At 38.4% G+C, this 19,514-nt stretch overlaps 1 protein-coding gene, 1 long non-coding RNA gene and 1 pseudogene across 4 annotated transcripts; all 3 read left to right on the forward strand.

Moving 5' to 3' along the window:
- Positions 1-6,396: 6,396 nt before the first annotated feature.
- On the forward strand, positions 6,397-11,097 carry LOC147307743 (uncharacterized; annotated as a pseudogene). The gene is made up of 4 exons (XR_015126024.1): positions 6,397-6,539; positions 7,270-7,297; positions 7,725-10,995; positions 11,079-11,097. The product of XR_015126024.1 is annotated as an uncharacterized LOC147307743 (transcript).
- Positions 11,098-11,122: 25 nt separating this feature from the next.
- LOC147307744 (uncharacterized) lies at positions 11,123-17,400 on the forward strand. 2 transcript variants are annotated; one of them, XM_086272946.1, is made up of 2 exons: positions 11,123-15,655; positions 17,312-17,400. In XM_086272946.1, exons 1-2 carry the CDS (start codon positions 11,132-11,134, stop codon positions 17,315-17,317), a joined length of 4,530 nt encoding a protein of 1,509 aa, XP_086129072.1. In that variant the 5' UTR covers positions 11,123-11,131; the 3' UTR covers positions 17,318-17,400. The 2 variants fall into 2 exon arrangements, with proteins under 2 accessions (XP_086129072.1, XP_086129071.1); XM_086272945.1 differs by lacking the exon at positions 17,312-17,400 and adding an exon at positions 15,739-15,920.
- A 60-nt stretch (positions 17,401-17,460) lies between these two features.
- LOC147307745 (uncharacterized) lies at positions 17,461-19,294 on the forward strand. Its single transcript, XR_015126213.1, has 2 exons — positions 17,461-17,648; positions 17,751-19,294. It is a non-coding gene; the product is annotated as an uncharacterized LOC147307745 (long non-coding RNA).
- Positions 19,295-19,514: the final 220 nt, after the last annotated feature.

Genomic DNA, 19,514 nt, shown 5'->3' on the forward strand with positions numbered 1-19,514 from the left:
CATTTTCTCCAGAATTTTTGTTCATCTTTTAAGTTCATTTCAGTTAGAAGAATTTGAACTTTTAATATTCATTCAGAGATTTTCTGACTCTAAATTTTCTTTTGTCATTACTCATTTTTTTATTATTTACATTTTAAACATGTTTAGCTTTTTTCCAACTTCTTCTTCTGTGTAACCTTCAGCTTTTAGCAGTTCAGCACCTTTGTTTTCAGGTTAAATTCGTTTTTTTTTTTGTTTTTTTTTTATCTCATTCAATATTTTTAACTCAAAATTCAGCAATTAATTCATTTCAGTGCATACATTCAGATTCAAGCATTCACACTGCAGTTTCTTCAGAAAATGCACTTTCTAGTTAGTGTGAATGCTTGAAAAGCATTCACAGTATTGTTCTTCTAATCTTTATTATTATATCATCTTCCGTACGTTTTTTGGCATCTAACTCCTTCAAAACCGTTCAACTTAGAAAAACCATTCAAACACCGTTAGATTCCTATTCTTTTGGACATGACTGCTTCTATTTTTCTCATTTCTAACATTTATATTTTTAATTTTATTCAACTTTATTCAACAAAAATTTCCCATGTATTTCAATGGGGAGACCCTTCAAATTCTCATTCAACTTACTCATTTTTAAACTCTTACTACTTCCACATACATTGACATAGAGCCACCATTCAAACTTTAAAACGAAGACAAGACATTCAACTATTCAACTTGTATTTATCTTTTCAATATCTATTATACTTTTTCTTCAGTTCCAGTTTAAGTTTCATGATGTTTTTTCACCCGTTTCAAAGTTTATAATGGGTGTGTATGGGACGGAATGTTGGGGCTAGAGTGAGGCAGCTCAACTGCTAGAGTGAGAGGAGCAAAAAAATTAATCTTAAAATCTTTTTTAAAACTGCTGCTGTGTCCACAGCGTTTGCTCTACAGGTATGATTTTACCCTCAAAATGTAGCCATGGCTGTCCTCTTTCATCCAATGTGTTTACTATTGTCCTAGGTGTTATGGTTCTTTCATAAATGTCACCAATGCACAGCCTCCTCCCTCCAACTCTTCCATAGACTCTAATGTTAAAATGGCTCAGAAGGTTCGTTTGAAAATCAGAAGAGCATGGTGTCTTTCCACTGTCACCACGTCCATATAATAAACTCCACAGACATGAAAACTGAGAATTCAGTAGACTAGAAGCTGCTGTCGCTCACGGTGAAAGAATTTCGTCAATACGACTTTTACTTTTCATATGGGAACGATTTGTTTCGGCCTGACTTTTCTGTTCATTTTAAGCAGCAAAAGTGAGGTGCATGTCTGTGTACGTGTGTATGGAGCCATTGGGTGCGGTCACTATAGCAACCAGGCTCACACCTGCCTGCTTAACGAGCTCTGCCTGCCACTGTACCAAGATTCATCTTAAGCACTTCTCTTTCAACTGCTGCTGTGTCCACAGTGTCACAGCCACCATTTTACCCTCAAATTGTCGCCATTATTGTTCTCTTTCCAACACCGTATCTTTCAAAGCTCAGGCATTTAAACTTTTTAAACTGTGTGGATCAAAGTGGAGGGATCACATTTGAGTCATTCAGTGATTCAAAGAATATGACCTTTTAATATTCTTTCAGATGTTTTCTGACTCTAAATGTTCTTTTCTCATTTCTTAGGGTTTTCTAATTTACATTTAAAACATTTTCAGTTTTTTTCCAACTCCTTCTTCTGTGTAACCTTCAGCTTTTAGCAGTTCAGCACCTTTGTTTTCAGGTTAAATTCGTTTTGTTTTGTTTTGTTTTTTAATCTCATTCAATATTTTTAACTCAAAATTCAGCAATTAATTCATTTCAGTGCATACATTCAGATTCAAGCATTCACACTGCAGTTTCTTCAGAAAATGCACTTTCTAGTTATTATATTTTATCTATTCCGTACGTTTTTTGTACTCCTACTCCTTCAAAACCGTTCAACTTAGAAAAACCATTCAAACACCATTAGATTCCTATTCTTTTGGACATGACTGCTTCTACTTTTCTCATTTTTAACATTTATATTTTTAATTTTATTCAACTTTATTCAACAAAAATTTCCCATGTATTTCAATGGGGAGACCCTTCAAATTCTCATTCAACTTACTCATTTTTAAACTCTTACTACTTCCACATACATTGACATAGAGCCACCATTCAAACTTTAAAACGAAGACAAGACATTCAACTATTCAACTTGTATTTATCTTTTCAATATCTATTATACTTTTTCTTCAGTTCCAGTTTAAGTTTCATGATGTTTTTTCAGCCGTTTCAGAGTTTATAATGGGTGTGTATGGGACGGAATGTTGGGGCTAGAGTGAGGCAGCTCAACTGCTAGAGTGAGAGGAGCAAAAAAATTAATCTTAAAATCTTTTTTAAAACTGCTGCTGTGTCCGCAGCGTTTGCTCTACAGGTATGATTTTACCCTCAAAACGTAGCCATCGCTGTCCTCTTTCATCCAATGTGTTTACTATTGTCCTAGGTGTTACGGTTCTCTCATAAATGTCATCAATGCACAGCCTCCTCCTTCCAACTCTTCCATAGACTCTAATGTTAAAATGGCTCAGAAGGTTCGTTTGAAAATCAGAAGAGCATGGTGTCTTTCCACTGTCACCACGTCCATATAATAAACTCCACAGACATGAAAACTGAGAATTAGGTAGACTAGACATTGCTGTCGCTCACGGTGAAAGAATTTTGTCAATACGACTTTTACTTTTCATTTGGGAGCGATTTGTTTGGGCCTGACTTTTCTGTTCATTTTAAGCAGCAAAAGTGAGGTGCATGTCTGTGTACGTGTGTATGGAGCCCTTGGGTGCAGTCACTATAGCAACCAGGCTCACACCTGCCTGCTTAACGAGCTCTCTCTCTCACTCTGCCAAGATTCATCTTAAACACTTCTCTTTCAACTGCTGCTGTGTCCACAGTGTTAAAGCCATCATTTTACCCTCAAAACGTCGCCATCGTTGTTCTTATTCCAACATCTTGTCTTTCAAAGCTCAGAGATGTAAACTTTTTAAACTGTGTGGGTCCAAGTGGAGGGATCACATTTTAGTCATTCAGTGATTCAAAGAATATGACCTTTTAATATTCTTTCAGATGTTTTCTGACTCTAAATGTTCTTTTCTCATTTCTTAGGTTTTTCTAATTTACAATTAAAACATTTTCAGCTTTTTTCCAACTTCTTCTTCTGTGTAACCTTCAGCTTTTAGCAGTTCAGCACTGTTGTTTTCAGGTTAAATTCAGGTTGTTTTTTTTTTTATTTTTATCTCATTCAAAATTTTTAACTCAAAATTCAGCAATTAATTCATTTCAGTCCATACATTCAGATTCAAGCATTCACACTGCAGTTTCTTCAGAAAATGCACTTTCTAGTTATTATATTTTATCTATTCCGTACGTTTTTTGTAATCCTATAACTTCAAAACCGTTCAACTTAGAAAAACCATTCAAACACCGTTAGATTCCTATTCTTTTGGACAACACTGCTTCTATTTTTCATATTTTTAACATTTATATTTTTAATTTTATTCAACTTTATTCAACAAAAATTTATAATGTATTTCAATGGGGAGACCCTTCAAATCCTCATTCAACTTACTCATTTTTAAACTCTTACTACTTCCACATACATTGACATAGAGCCACCATTCAAACTTTAAAACGAAGACAAGACATTCAACTATTCAACTTGTATTTATCTTTTCAATATCTATTATACTTTTTCTTCAGTTCCAGTTTAAGTTTCATGATGTTTTTTCACCCGTTTCAGAGTTTATAATGGGTGTGTATGGGACGGAATGTTGGGGCTAGAGTGAGACAGCTCAACTGCTAGAGTGAGAGGAGCAAAAAAATTAATCTTAAAATCTTTTTTAAAACTGCTGCTGTGTCCACAGCGTTTGCTCTACAGGTATGATTTTACCCTCAAAACGTAGCCATGGCTGTCCTCTTTCATCCAATGTGTTTACTATTGTACTAGGTGTTATGGTTCTTTCATAAATGTCACCAATGCACAGCCTCCTCCCTCCAACTCTTCCATAGACTCTAATGTTAAAATGGCTCAGAAGGTTCGTTTGAAAATCAGAAGAGCATGGTGTCTTTACACTGTCACCACGTCCATATAATAAACTCCACAGGCATGAAAACTGAGAATTAGGTAGACTAGACATGGCTGTCGCTCACGGTGAAAGAATTTTGTCAATACGACATGTACTTTTCATTTGGGAAGAATTTGTTTCGGCCTGACTTTTCTGTTCATTTTAAGCAGCAAAAGTGAGGTGCATGTCTGTGTACGTGTGTATGGAGCCATTGGGTGCAGTCACTATAGCAACCAGGCTCACACCTGCCTGCTTAACGAGCTCTGCCTGCCACTGTACCAAGATTCATCTTAAGCACTTCTCTTTCAACTGCTGCTGTGTCCACAGTGTTACAGCCATCATTTTACCCTCAAATTGTCGCCATTATTGTTCTCTTTCCAACACCGTGTCTTTCAAAGCTCAGGCATTTAAACTTTTTAAACTGTGTGGATCAAAGTGGAGGGATCACATTTTAGTCATTCAGTGATTCAAAGAATATGACCTTTTAATATTCATTCAGATGTTTTCTGACTCTAAATGTTCTTTTCTCATTTCTTAGGGTTTTCTAATTTACATTTAAAGCATTTTCAGCTTTTTTCCAACTTCTTCTTCTGTGTAACCTTCAGCTTTTAGCAGTTCAGCACCTTTGTTTTCAGGTTAAATTTGATTTTTTGATTTTTTTTTATTTCATTCAATATTTTTAACTCAAAATTCAGCAATTAATTCATTTCAGTGCATACATTCAGATTCAAGCATTCACACTGCAGTTTCTTCAGAAAATGCACTTTCTAGTTTATTCTGTATTCCGTACGTTTTTTGTAACCCTACTCCTTCAAAACCGTTCAACTTAGAAAAACCATTCAAACACCGTTAGATTCCTATTCTTTTGGACAACATTGCTTCTATTTTTCATATTTTTAACATTTATATTTTTAATTTTATTCAACTTTATTCAACAAAAATTTATAATGTATTTCAATGGGGAGACCCTTCAAATCCTCATTCAACTTACTCATTTTTAAACTCTTACTACTTCCACATACATTGACATAGAGCCACCATTCAAACTTTAAAACGAAGACAAGACATTCAACTATTCAACTTGTATTTATCTTTTCAATATCTATTATACTTTTTCTTCAGTTCCAGTTTAAGTTTCATGATGTTTTTTCAGCCGTTTCAGAGTTTATAATGGGTGTGTATGGGACGGAATGTTGGGGCTAGAGTGAGGCAGCTCAACTGCTAGAGTGAGAGGAGCAAAAAAATTAATCTTAAAATCTTTTTTAAAACTGCTGCTGTGTCCGCAGCGTTTGCTCTACAGGTATGATTTTACCCTCAAAACGTAGCCATCGCTGTCCTCTTTCATCCAATGTGTTTACTATTGTACTAGGTGTTATGGTTCTTTCATAAATGTCACCAATGCGCAGCCTCCTCCCTCCAACTCTTCCATAGACTCTAATGTTAAAATGGCTCAGAAGGTTCGTTTGAAAATCAGAAGAGCATGGTGTCTTTACACTGTCACCACGTCCATATAATAAACTCCACAGGCATGAAAACTGAGAATTCAGTAGACTAGAAGCTGCTGTCGCTCACGGTGAAAGAATTTCGTCAATACGACTTGTACTTTTCATATGGGAACGATTTGTTTCGGCCTGACTTTTCTGTTCATTTTAAGCAGCAAAAGTGAGGTGCATGTCTGTGTCGTGTGTATGGAGCCATTGTCACTATAGCAACCAGGCTCACACCTGCCTGCTTAACGAGCTCTCTCTCACTCTGCCAAGGTTAAACCTAAAAATGTTAGATTGTAGTAAGATTAACTTTTTCAAAAGTACAATAAGACAGATTTGACAGGGTTTTGCCACAGATTAATAGTTTGTCACTAGTTAGTATATGCCAACTAAGTAGAGCATTGTGATTGGCACAAAGGTTTTTCAGATCTGGGCAGTTGGAGTCAGTTGATGACTTCAAAATCATCCTTTCTGACTGGATAATTAAAGCTCTCAGCATCTATCAGTCTGTAGTTAATTTCCCCACCTTTTAACTAACGTTTAACTAACCTAATCTCATTTAATGTCTCTGTTTATAGTCTGTATAGTTTATTTCCCCACGAATACACTCAAAGTAGTCTTAAAATAAAACCCACAAAACAGTTCAAGATTTAATACTTTTTATTTGCTCATTTAATGCCAGTTGCCAGTTGTTTTTCTGTATGTCACTCATTCGCTTATACTTGGGCAAAAAGGACCAATTTTTACACTAGTATAGTGTATTTTTTCACTCTATCTCTCTATGTCTGTCACACACAGAGACCAACACACAGACATGTATATGCTCATTATTGCTGTTCAAACTGATGGTCAAATTTCCAAGCACCACCTGAACGCCTCATCTGTTTTTAACCTATCACTGGACCAACTGTCGTCATTCCGCTTTGCTCTCTGCTGTGGTAAGTACAGTACACTCAGTACTGCAGTGTTTTATTTTTATGATGGAAAAAATACATGTTTGACATTTAAACTCACATATCAAGTCCAACAGAGTTAAAAACAATTCAAAGAAGAAAGAAAGAAAAAAGAATAACCTTCGCTATCATTTATATACGTTTATTACGTTTTGCTGTTAGCAGCAGTGCTAACGCTAGCTTCAATGCTAATGCTAGCAACAATGCTAACGCTAGCTATAGTGCTAACACTAGCCTTAGCAGTTGTTAACTGACAAAAATAATATTCCTGTGATATTTCTTGCCGGTCAGTGAGACAAAAGTAAGAAATTAGCTTTATTATTGCCATTGTGGCTCAGTTTTAATAGTAAGAGTGCTAGCGCTAGCAGCATTGCTAGCAGCATTGCTAGCGCTAGCAGCATTGCTAACGCTAGCTGCAATGCTAACGCTAGCTGCAATGCTAACACTAACTGAAGTGCTAATGCTAGCCGGAATGCTAGCGCTAGCAGCAATGCTAAGGCTAGTAACAGTCTAACAGTAGCCTTACATAAGTGGCAATACTTCAGTTAACTAGTTTGAATTGTAAAATGACTGCTGTATCAGTTGGTGTGCTATATTACTCTATAATTACCCTGCTGACTAGAAGTTCAGTGTATCATGTCGTGTGGGCTTTGTATTTCTGTTAGTCTGATAACACTGTACAGACAACTAACGTATTATTTCTCGTTTCTTTCAGGAACCTGACTGACACTGTGCTTTGCCTGGTAGGTGTGCACATACTGTAAGAGAAGTAGACCAAAATAAAAAAAATTATATGACTAATATAAGCTGTAAAGTGATGGGTTCAAACTTTGTGCTAGACCTTTTAAACACAATTTTATAATAAATACACATAAGTGCAGCTTAACAATTGGGCTAAAATATTTTTTTCGTACATTTTTGTAGTCACACTACATGTGATTAATTAATGATTCACTCAATCATATTTGTATTTAAAAATATTATTGCTGAATTTAATTAAATATTTATTCTTTTAAAAAGTGCCCAATTATGCAACTTTTTGCACATGGCAGCCGACAACAGTTTAGCTTGAATATTTGTTTTGTCCTTTTGCAGTAGTCACATTTAGTTCATACAATTACCATGTGATATAATTTTAATAAAATTATTTTTTTCTTGTTTTTTGTTCAGAGTGTGTAGAAGAAGAAGAACAAGGACCAGATCTCCAGTCTTCTCTCTCACATCCCAACCCCCCAACCCCTCTATCCTCTGTCCTGCTCCACCTATTGTCTCTGCCTTCTTTCCATCTGTATTTCACTCTGTGGTTTGTGAGAAATTTTGCCAAACCAACAATCCTTTTGCGGTTTGATTTAAAGCCGTGTCTCTCCTGCTCTGTCTGTTCTCTCTGCTAAATTTTCTCTCTACCTGTTTTTCACTCTTGGCTTGCTGCTGAAAAACGCCAAGCCAACAAAGCAATAAAGAGTGCATATTTTGCCTCAACCTATGAACAAACTGAACAAACAAAGAAAAATCTGCGGTTTGATTTAAAGCCGTGTCTCTCCTGCTCTGTCTGTTCTCACTGCTAAATTTTCTCTCTACCTGTTTTTCACTCTTGGCTTGCTGCTGAAAAACGCCAAGCCATTAAAGCAATAAAGAGTGCATATATTGCCTCTACCTGAGAACAAACTGAACAAACAAAGAAAACTAATTCACGGTTTGATTGTGATTTCCCAGCCGTGTCTCTCCTGCTCTGCCTGTTCTCTCTTCTAAATTTTCTCTCTACCTGTTTTTCACTCTTGGCTTGCTGCTGAAAAATGCCAAGCCAATAAAGAGAGTGCATAATATTCTCTCAACTGAAGAACAAACTGTCAAACGAAAGACAACTGTTTAAGACAAATAAAAACTGAAATATAAAAACAAAGACAACATCTCCTGGTGTGTGCCACTCTTATCTTGTGAACATATTTTCTAAAGACTAAGAAACACTTGCAGGTGTGTGAAAATGCCAAGGAAGCAGAAAAAGTCACAAGCTGCAAAACAACGCTGGAAAAAGTTTCATGAGTTTCACAAAGTACCAACATGTGAACAAGCTGAGTTTGATTTTCCTCAGAGCTCTGCAGAAGACAGTGTGTCTACAAAGACCAATTCTGACAGTGTCAAACAGGCAGGTCAACATGTTCCTGCACATGTACAACAGGTATCTTATGCTGATGCTGTAAAGAGTGGACTGCAGCATAAAGTTAATGAACAACATGAGGTGTCAAGTGCCCCACAGGTGGGTTTATGCTGACTTTTTGAAAAGAGGCTGTCACAGTGATGTGGCAGGACCATCTCATGCAGAAAGAGTGAACCTTGAAAACCAGCCCTCTATTACACTTGTCTGTGCATCTCACAGCCAGGCACATCCTAAATATGGAGACTCCAGAAACAAGCAGTGCACATGCAACTCACTCACATTTCTTGCATTCCTTCATGAGAATGAAAACATGACTACAGCTGACCTTAATCTGGTCTTGGATAAAGGTGATGTGATGTACAAAGAGGCCAAGAAAAGATTTCCTAAAAATATTCATTTGGCAACCGATGAGCTGCCAGACAAAGTTGATGCTCGCTGGTCTATGTATGATGTCGACATGACACAGCCTTCCCGGTATGGGACATTTGAAGAACCTCCAGAGGAAGCAGTAGATACCTTTCTCAGCTTAGAAGCAGGACTGAGCTGCCTGTTGTCAGATGTGCAGTATGCCTTATTGATTATGAGTGGATTGTGTATCGCAGTGTTCAGATCCACATCAGGCAAATATGGTTTCTTTGATCCACACTCCAGAACACCCAGTGGTCTTCCTCTAGCACTATGGTCACGTAATCGTGGTACAGCAGTGATGCTGAAATTCACACTCCTCAGTGACATGATTAAGAGGATCCAAGATTCTTATGAAATGATGGAGATATCACCCTCTTGTAACTATGAACTGAAGCCTGTGCAGTTCTACAGTATGAGCACAGTCAACCTGAGTGATACTATCACAGACACAGTCTGCAGACCAACAGCTGCCACTGCTGTGGCATCTACTCACTCTGATACAACTGTTGATGAAGCAAACTCCTCTACTCCAAGGAGAAACACAACGACTGATCTGACTGAGAACATCTTTTGTCAAATGTCCATTTGTACGCCACCGGTGAAACAAAAAGAAGTTCACGTGACTCAGTTCACATCATATGAAGATCAGAATGAACCTCCTAATATACCAACTGAAGAACTATGCAGTGAATTAAGTTTCCTTCCATCAAGGGATGCTTTTTTATGTCAATCAAATGCTGCAATAACAAATGTTGCTTCCTGTGATCTTTCTGATATAGTTTTACAAAAACTGAAAAAAGTTAATAAAGAACAAAGGCACAAAATGAAAAGAAGATTAATGGCATCAGAGAAACCCAGAAATCAGAGAAAAGAAAACCAAAAAAGGAAAGAACGACAAAAGTATGCTTCAAACAAAGAGTACAAAGAAAAGAAAAAGTCTTGCACAAGCGAGGCATATAAAAACAATCCTCAAGTCAGACAGAAAAAACAACAGTATATGAAAAGACGTTATTGTGAGAATGATGAATTGAGACAGAAAAAACAGAGATATATTAGAAGACGTTACTGTGAAAATGATGAATTCAGAAAGAAACAAAAACAATATGTTAAAAAACGTTTTTCTGAGAATGCTACAGTTAGAAAGAAACAACAACAATATATTAAAAGACGCTACTGTGAGAACGATGAATTCAGAAAGAAACAACAACAATATATTAAAAGACGCTACTGTGACAATGCTGAATTTAGACAAAAACAAAAAAACTATATCACTAAAAGGTATCAAGAAAACCCTGAATTCAGAGAGAGACAGAGATCTCGAGTGACTCAGCGTTATGCACGTGATAACGCATTCAGAGTAAGACACAGACAACTAATGAAACAACTAATGCGAGACAGGTATCAAAGTAATCTTGCATTCAGGATTATGCACAACATGAGATGTGCAATGAAAATAAAAAGGAAATACAGATGGGTGAACAGACAAACCCAAGAGAGTGACAACAGTGTGATCAACGAGGCCATATCTGTGTTCAAATCACAAATCAAAGCTGGACCATCATACCCATGTACTGTATGCTTCAAGGCTTCATTTCCAAACCAAGTGCGACCCTGCACAAGGTCAAAGTATGTCAAAAACCCACATGTGGTTGCAACATGTTTGACTGGAAGATTTGTTCATGTTTGTGATGAAAACTGCAGAAATGAGCAGTGCAATGTTCCCGATGAGAGAAAGAGAGAGTGGATTTGTCACACCTGCCACGATCATCTTAAAAATGGATCCATGCCAGCGCTTGCTGTTGCCAATAAACTGGATCTTGCTGATACTCCACCTGAACTGTCTGATCTCAACATACTGGAGAGACATCTCATAGCCAAGTGTATACCATTTGCCAAGATCATTCCTCTTCCCAAAGGCAGACAAAGAGCAATTAGAGGAAATGTGGTCTGTGTCCCATCAGAGGTACAGGAAACTGTTGAAGCATTGCCTCGATTAAGAATTAATTCTCAGGTCATGAGAATAAAACTGAAGAGACGCTTGTCTTACAAAGGTCATCAGCTGTTTCAGACTGTAAGCTGGTCTAAACTTGTGCAAGCACTGCATAAACTCAAGCAGATTCATCCACAGTATAAGGATGTGAGCATCAGAGATGATGCTGAGCTGTGTGATCCAACACTTCCTGATGAAGATGATGATGATGATGAAAACATGAATGAGGACGATTATGATGAGGCTGATTTAATGGAAATTGACAGCTGTGAGAAAAATGCACTGAGTGAAGCACAAAATATAAATGAACAGGACATTGACATGTTACCCTGTGATGGTGAACAATCGCATGAACAGATGAGAGATGATTCAGAGCAAGCAGATGGACTGACTAATGGTGGTTTTGCACTCGAGTCCTGTTTGCAGCCCCCTGATGTGGCTGAGGAGATATTATGTTTCAGTGAAGGAATCTACTCTGTTGCTCCTGCAGAGAGAAACAATCCAATAAGTTTTTTCAAAACACCTAAACTGGAGGCCATGGCCTTCCCTGTGCAGTTTCCTACAGGCCAAAACACACTTGATGAAAGAAGGCTGATCAAAGTATCCCCCAGTGGGTATTTCAAATCAAGACTTTTCTGCATTGATGATCGTTTTGCCAAAGACACAAACTATTTATTCTTTGCACAGTTTGTGACTGAAATACACTTGGCTACATCCAGCATGACAGTACAGTTAAGGAAGGCAAAGCCTCTGACCAGAGATGGTAGAAAAATAACCTCAGGCATGTTACAAGATAAACATGAGGTGGAGAAACTGGTGCGAAATAAAGATGCAGTGAGATTCATGCAGCCTCTGAGAGGAACCCCAGCCTATTGGGAGAAAACAACAAGAGATCTTTTTGCCATGATCAGACAGTTGGGAACTCCCACGTTCTTTTGCACATTTTCAGCTGCTGAAATGCGCTGGCCTGAAGTGATCGAGGCAATAACAAGGCAGCAAGGTGAACAAGTGAATTTTGAAGGACTCGACTGGTCAGCAAAGTGTGACATCCTGAGAAGCAATCCTGTCACAACAATGCGCATGTTTGACAAGAGAGTTGAAGCATTATTCAGAGATTTACTCTTATCTCCCGCAGAGCCACTTGGCAAAGTCATTGACTACTTTTACAGAGTTGAGTTTCAGCACAGAGGAAGCCCACACATACACTGCCTCCTGTGGGTAGAAGGTGCTCCTGTGTTTGAGGAGGATGATGAGCAAACTGTTCTTGATTTTATAAACAAATACATCACAGCTCAGCTGCCTGATCCACATAAACAACCTGAACTGTACAAAAAAGTAACAGAAGTGCAAAAACACAGTAAGAACCACACAAAGACGTGCTTTAGGAGTTTAAGCTCCGGGTGCCGTTTTGGTTTTCCCAAACCACCCTGCAATGAGACAATGATCACAAGACCCAGTGAGGATGATGCACTGGAAGTAGAAACGGCAAAGAACAAGCTCAGACCACTGAACCAGCTGCTGAATGAACCTGAAACTGCTTCCATGAGTTTAGAGCAGCTCTTGGAAAGATGCAAGTTGACACATGCAGAATATGAGAGATACCTGAATAAAATGAACATGAGGAGTACGATCATACTAAAGCGTGATCCAAAAGACTCTTGGATAAACGGCTATAATCCACATCTGCTTGAAGCCTGGAACAGTAATATCGACATAAGCTTTGTTTTAGATGCTTTTGGTGCTGCAAATTATTTAATGAAATATATATCAAAAAAAGAGGGCGGGCTATCTGAGTACCTGAAAACTGTCATTGAGAACTCCCATAAGGACAGTGTAAATGAGTGCGATGAAATGAGAGCCGTCATGCAGGCATATTCAAAGAAGCGAGAGATCAGTGCACAGGAGTGTGTTGCTCGTGCATGTGGTCTTCACATGAAGCAATGCTCACGTGCTGTAATATTCATTCCAACTGATGATAATCCTGTGAAAATGAGTCGTCCCCTGTCAGTTCTGGACAACACAACACCTGAGTCTTCCAATGTTTGGATGACATCTTTGAATGACAAATACAAAGCCAGACCTGAAACACCAGAGTATGAGGAGATGTGCATGGCAGACTTTGCTGCTACTTGCAGGATTGTCTATGGCCAACAGAAAAAAGGTAAAGATGTTTTGCCCCTTCTCAATGAGATGGGGTTTGTGCAAAGGCGCAAAAACAATAAGCCTGCTATCATCAGATTTCACCGCTGCTCACAAGAAAAACATCCAGAGCAATATTACGGAAGACTGCTTAAACTGTACCTTCCTCATCGTTCAGACCACGAACTGAAAACACCATCGTTGCCAACCTATCAGGCTTTCTATGGTGCTGGCTGTGTACAGCTGCCAGGTACTGACCGTCTTGAGTACGTGCAACACATTGTCAAAAGAAACAGAGAAAAATATGAGAAAAACAGTGAGGAGATCGAGAGCGCTGTTGAGGAATATGAGCAGAACAGAGGTGTGACTGACGAATGGTGTAATCTGGCACCTGAATCAGATCTCGTAAGGTTGCCACTTGTTGAACAAGAAAGAGAGCGAGACAATGAAAATGAACAGGAAGATGTGCCCGACTACAGCCGTCAGGCTGATGCTTCAACAGAAGTCAGAGCCATCAGGGAACCCCCTGCTATTGATCCCACATTGTTACGTCAGATGTTTCAGAATCTGAACAAGAAGCAAGCCTGCATATTTTATGCAGTTAGAGACTGGTGCATTAAAAGAGTCTGTGCTCTAAATCCAGAGCAGTTTTTCTTTTATATTAATGGTGGTGCTGGAACAGGAAAATCACATCTTATCAAATGCATCTACTCAGAAGCATCTAAGATACTGAGCAAAGTGCCCAGATATGCAGACGACGTTGACATATCAAAACCCACTGTCCTGTTAACTGCTTTCACTGGGACTGCAGCTTTTAACATTTCTGGAACAACACTGCATTCTCTTCTCAAGCTGCCTAGAAGCTTAAAACCTCCCATTCAGGGACTTGGCAATCAGCTGGATGAAGTCAGATCAGAACTTTTGAATGCTGAAATAATCGTCATTGACGAAGTGTCTATGGTGTCAAGACATCTGTTTGCATATGTAGATGCAAGACTCAAACAGATCAAAGGGACTCGGAGACCCTTTGGAGGCATGTCAGTCATTGCTGTCGGAGACTTCTATCAGCTACCCCCAGTGCGACAGTCTAAACCTCTCTGTGTGCACGACCCGTCCGAGATCGACCTGTGGCGGGAGCATTTTCAGATGATCACTCTGACTGAGATTATGCGTCAGAAAGATGATGTTGTCTTTGCAGAGATGCTGAACAGAATTCGTGTGAAAGGAAAGTTGGATGAGCTTTGCGAAGCAGATAGAAATTTGTTGTCACAGGCCATAACTGAACCAGCCCTTTGTCCAACTGATGCGTTGCACATTTTTGCAACTAATAAAGAAGTGGATGCACACAACTCTGCAACACTGGCTCTGCTCCACACTCATATCATTGACATCCATGCAGATGATTATAGAAAAGATCCTAGAACTGGCAGAATGGCACTTCAAGACAGACCATTGAAAGGAGGTAAAAACGAGTTACCAGACACACTGAAAGTTGCAGAAGGAGCTCGTGTCATGCTCACCAGAAACATTGACATACAAAATGGTTTGGTTAATGGAGCTTTTGGAATACTACTTAGAGTAGTTCACTCTGAAAACGACCAACACATCATCAAGCTTGGACTTAAAATGGATAATGAGACATCTGGAAAGAATAACCGCACACCAGCAGACGACATGGTGTACATTGAGAGAGCAGAGGAGAATCTGAAGCAGAAAGGAGTGGTACGAAGACAGTTCCCAGTGAAGCTGGCCTTTGCATGTACAATACATAAGGTACAGGGTATGACAACTACATCAGCTGTTGTCTCTCTTAAGAGCATTTTTGAGCCCGGCATGGCCTACGTAGCTGTCAGTAGAGTGACGTCTCTCAGTGGACTGTATCTTCTTGATATGGAGGAGAAAAAAATATTCACCAACCCAGAAATCACTGCAGCGCTTGAGAACATGAGACAAGCCAACCTTGATGACATGATGCCTCTTCTACACGTGAGGCAAACACTGAGCAGGTCAGAGGTTTTCACCATTGTTCATCATAATACAGAGGGACTGCCAGCTCACATTAATGACATCAAAAGTCACCATGAATTGTGTCTAGCAGATGTTTTGTGCCTAACAGAAACACACCTGCGGGGCTCTTTTGTCGCAGAGAGTCTCCACTTGGAAAATTACAATTTGTTCAAACGCAACAGACACCTGTCCTACACAAACTTTCCCCAGATGGCAAACAGAAGTGGTGGTGGAGTTGCTGTTTATGTGAAAAGTGACATTCAAGTGCATGAAAAACAGTACATCCATAATGTAACTGACCTTGAATTTCTGGCTTTAAAGGTTGAAGCACCAGTCAGTGCTCTGATTGCAGTTGTATACAGACCTCCAGACTACACTCTGAGGCCATTCCTGAAAAACCTGGTAAGCCTATTAGACTCATTGGAGATCATGGACTGTCATCCCATCATAGTTTGTGGTGATTTTAATGAGAATGTTTTATCCAGTGCAAACAAACCAATCCTGGAGCTGTTTGAGTCTAGGGGATACGCACAGGTCATCACTGCCCCTACCACAGAGAAGAACACACTGCTTGACCTAATTTTCATTTCTCAGTCAGATCGATGTCTCCATTCTGGAGTCATGAAGACCTACCATAGTTACCATGACCCAGTATACTGTGTATTGTCCTGTGATGATTCATGATCTAGATCTTTGAATACAGTAAGTAATATCTATATTTTTGAATGACTTAAGAAAGTAGAGCGATGCTTGAACTCCAGAAAGAAGTCCAGACGCTTTTCTTTGCAAGCTCCTTTGACTACGATGACCTGGATGACTGAGAACCTTCACAGACATAAAGTAGAGCGATATTTAAAAGTTGACGCCCTGCATTGCAGTATAATGTTTGAATTGTTTACATAAAATACAATTACATGAATTAAGTAATGATATCAGTAAAAGATGACAATTTTATTTATTATAAAAAATCTAAAATTCACTAACAGTAACCTATAAATGTCAGAAAAATCAAATATAGCAGTTTAAAATGAATAGTGTAGGCATATCCTCTCTGCAGCCAGGCTTCAACATCCTGCCAGGCTGCCCCAGTCTCACTGTGGCTGGGAGGGAGGGAGGGTGGACCAGAGGATTGCCTACACAACACATAAATGTTCAACAGCTTCTTCATTGTTTCTGAGAGAACAATAATGACTAAAGGTTGCTTTTTAAAAAAACAAACAAACAAACAAACAAACCTAATTACAGCAATAATGACAGTTAAGCCACTTTATGTGTGCCTCTATTTTGAAATACTATTTACAAAAATGTTATTATTTTGGTTTGTTATAAACTTTAAACTTTTTCAAAAGTATACGATTATATTTTTGGACCAATTTTACTATGAAACATAAATTTTTATGAGCTTTTATCATGTTTCTGGCCAGTGCAATCATCAGGGTGGGTCTGGGTTGATAACTGCACATTTCTGGCCAGAAATGTTTCAGCAGTGTTACATATGTAGTGCATATGTTACACTTGCTTTCTGTTACCAGCTGATACCCTACATTTGTATAGACATTGGATGGTGTGAGGTTGGGGAGTTGAGTGGGAGGGGGGGGGGGGGGGGTACGGTGGGAGTTGAGGGGGGGGGGTTTCCTTTCCTGTTAGGTTTCCTTTTTTTTTCTTTTTTTTTTTTAAAGCAAGACACAGTCCTCCTGTGTCTTCTCCAAGCTTCACATGTAAAATCCAACAATGTGAAGCACATAGCAGCCAGAAACTGTAATGCCACAGATCAGAGAAACTTCATGATCACCATCTTCATCGCCATACGATCAGAGCGTGAGACTTCACATCTGGAGCACAGGAGAGATTCTGTGATAAGTCCTCCTTCTAGCTTGTCCCACAAGCAGTCGGTGAGATTTACTCACAACAAAAAGGGTTAATGACATAATTTCCATGAAAACATGTATTCATTCTTTGTAAAGTGTTTAAATTGTGTTTTCACTTGACCTTAGGAGTGTTAGAGTGTATTGTAATGTCTGTACTCAGGTGTTTCCCTCTGTGATCCATCCCCTTCAGAGCTGAGACACTCAGGACTGAACAGACGGCACAGTTTCTGTGACTGAGCCTCCAAAACACCTTCTTTGAAACCACTCATGATAGAAGGGCTTTATATTTGCAGCAGCACTACTACAGGTATTCAGTTTATTACAGGATGTGTTTGTTTCTTAGGACCAGCTCTGAGTGCACACTACCTAACATATACACCTTTCTGTTCATTACAAACCCACTACTCTGGATCATATGGCCAGTTGGCAGGAATGTTGCTGCAGGAAAACATCCCTGGAGATCACCATCATTGTCAGACTGACTGTGCCTCCTCTGTGCAGTGTCAAGATCCTCCCTAAATGAGTGTGTAAGTTAACATTTTCATTATTTTATTCCCTTTGACAAGACAAGTATCACTGATATTTACATTTACAACTACATATTCCTGTTTTCTGCTCTTCTTTTAAAGTCCTCAGCTATCCTGCTTCTGTGCTGCTTGCCACACATCAAACACTGGCCGGATGACAGGGAGGATCCACTCTGAAGTCACTGGACATGATGAGGATCATATGGGACTTTATAGTTTCACAGAAACGATGTGCTCTGTGATTACAGGTTTTAAATGGACATAATGACTGCCTCTCTCTGATCAACAGGCTAAAGGATTGTTGTCATTGTTAGTGCTCTGTACAATGTATGCTTATTTAGTATTTCATCACAGAGCAAACCTTTTTTTCTTTAACATATTTTTTTTTTTTTTTTGTGGGGATAGGTTAATTGATTAATCCAAATTGTCACTAGGTGTGAATGTGCGAGTGAATGTGAGTGTGAATGGTTGTCTGTCCCTGTGTGTTGGCCCTGTGACAGACTGGCGACCTGTCCAGGGTGTACCCCGCCTTTCGCCCTATGACAGCTGGGATAGGCTCCAGCGCCCCCCGCGACCCTGGAAAGGATAAGCGGAAGCGAATGGAGGGATGGATGGATATTTTTATTTTGTTCTAATGTTGAATTAACTGTGGGGATTTTTTTTAAGTGGGCACTCGGGATGTCATATGACCAGAAATGTGGTAACTGGAATTCAACAGTATGGAAGAAAAAATCTGCTAAGAACAAAACACACACAAAACCCCCCAAGAAAATTCAAATTCATTCCATGTAATCCAATCTAAAACATTTTAAACTGCTGAACAGCAACACAAACAGCGTTAAAAAACAGTGTTAACAGAATGATTATGATGATTTTGTACCAAAGTTTCAGGTCACATGGCACACCTAGTGTGTAGTGTGGGGTATCAGCTGGTAAGTATAGGTTTTTTTTTTCATATTTGTGTCCTTAGAGTTCAGATAGATAAAGCCTTGTGTATAATAATTAGTCATAACCACAACTCAAAGTCAGGGACTAACTAATTTTGGGACTTTGTGTCTGAGCCCAGGTTAAAACAATGTGTAAAAAAGCATTTAGTGGCATGGCTGAACAATGCTGTATTGATACTTATTTATCCATGTTCACAAAAAGGACTAATGTGTTTATTTGATTATTTGCATGTGTTAAACTGTGTCACCACCTTACGCTTTCATTTGACTTTACTCAAAAATCTCTATACAGTTCTCTTTTACCACTGTGTGGACTCTGTTTACATTAAAACATAAAGAAGAATGAGTAATAAAAAGATGTGTAGACAGATTAAGTAGACCGATAGAAACAGCTGTTCAGCCATGTTCTAAGAAACCAACACAATTTAAAGGTTCAGGATTGTGGTTTTAAAAGTTGAATTTTCATGTATTTCATATCTTGCTTATTATTTTTTATTTAGTTATTTAATTTAGTTATTTTTATTTATTCTACTAGTCCTTTTCAGAAAGAAGCTGTAAAATATGACTTAAGATTTTTATGTTATTTTCTATGACATACAAAACAAATTGATGTATGTAATACTATTAAACATGATATACACATGTGTATATGTCTGAAAAACATTATGCTGTATATTAAAGTTTGTATTTTCTCCAGAATTTTTGTTCATCTTTTAAGTTCATTTCAATTAGAAGAATTTGAACTTTTAATATTCATTCAGAGGTTTTCTGACTCTAAATTTTCTTTTGTCATTACTCATCTTTTTATTATTTACATTTTAAACATGTTTAGCTTTTTTCCAACTTCTTCTGTGTGAACATCAGCTTTCAAAAGTTCTGCACTTTTGTTTTCAGGTGAAAATTTCTGTATTTTCCAGCT

This window comes from Aulonocara sp. 'chitande type north' Nkhata Bay, linkage group LG18, assembly GCF_057382095.1.
Source record: "Aulonocara sp. 'chitande type north' Nkhata Bay isolate Kocher_YH1m ecotype deep benthic linkage group LG18, A_spYH_male_GT1.1, whole genome shotgun sequence".
Lineage (NCBI taxonomy): Eukaryota > Metazoa > Chordata > Actinopteri > Cichliformes > Cichlidae > Aulonocara > Aulonocara sp. 'chitande type north' Nkhata Bay.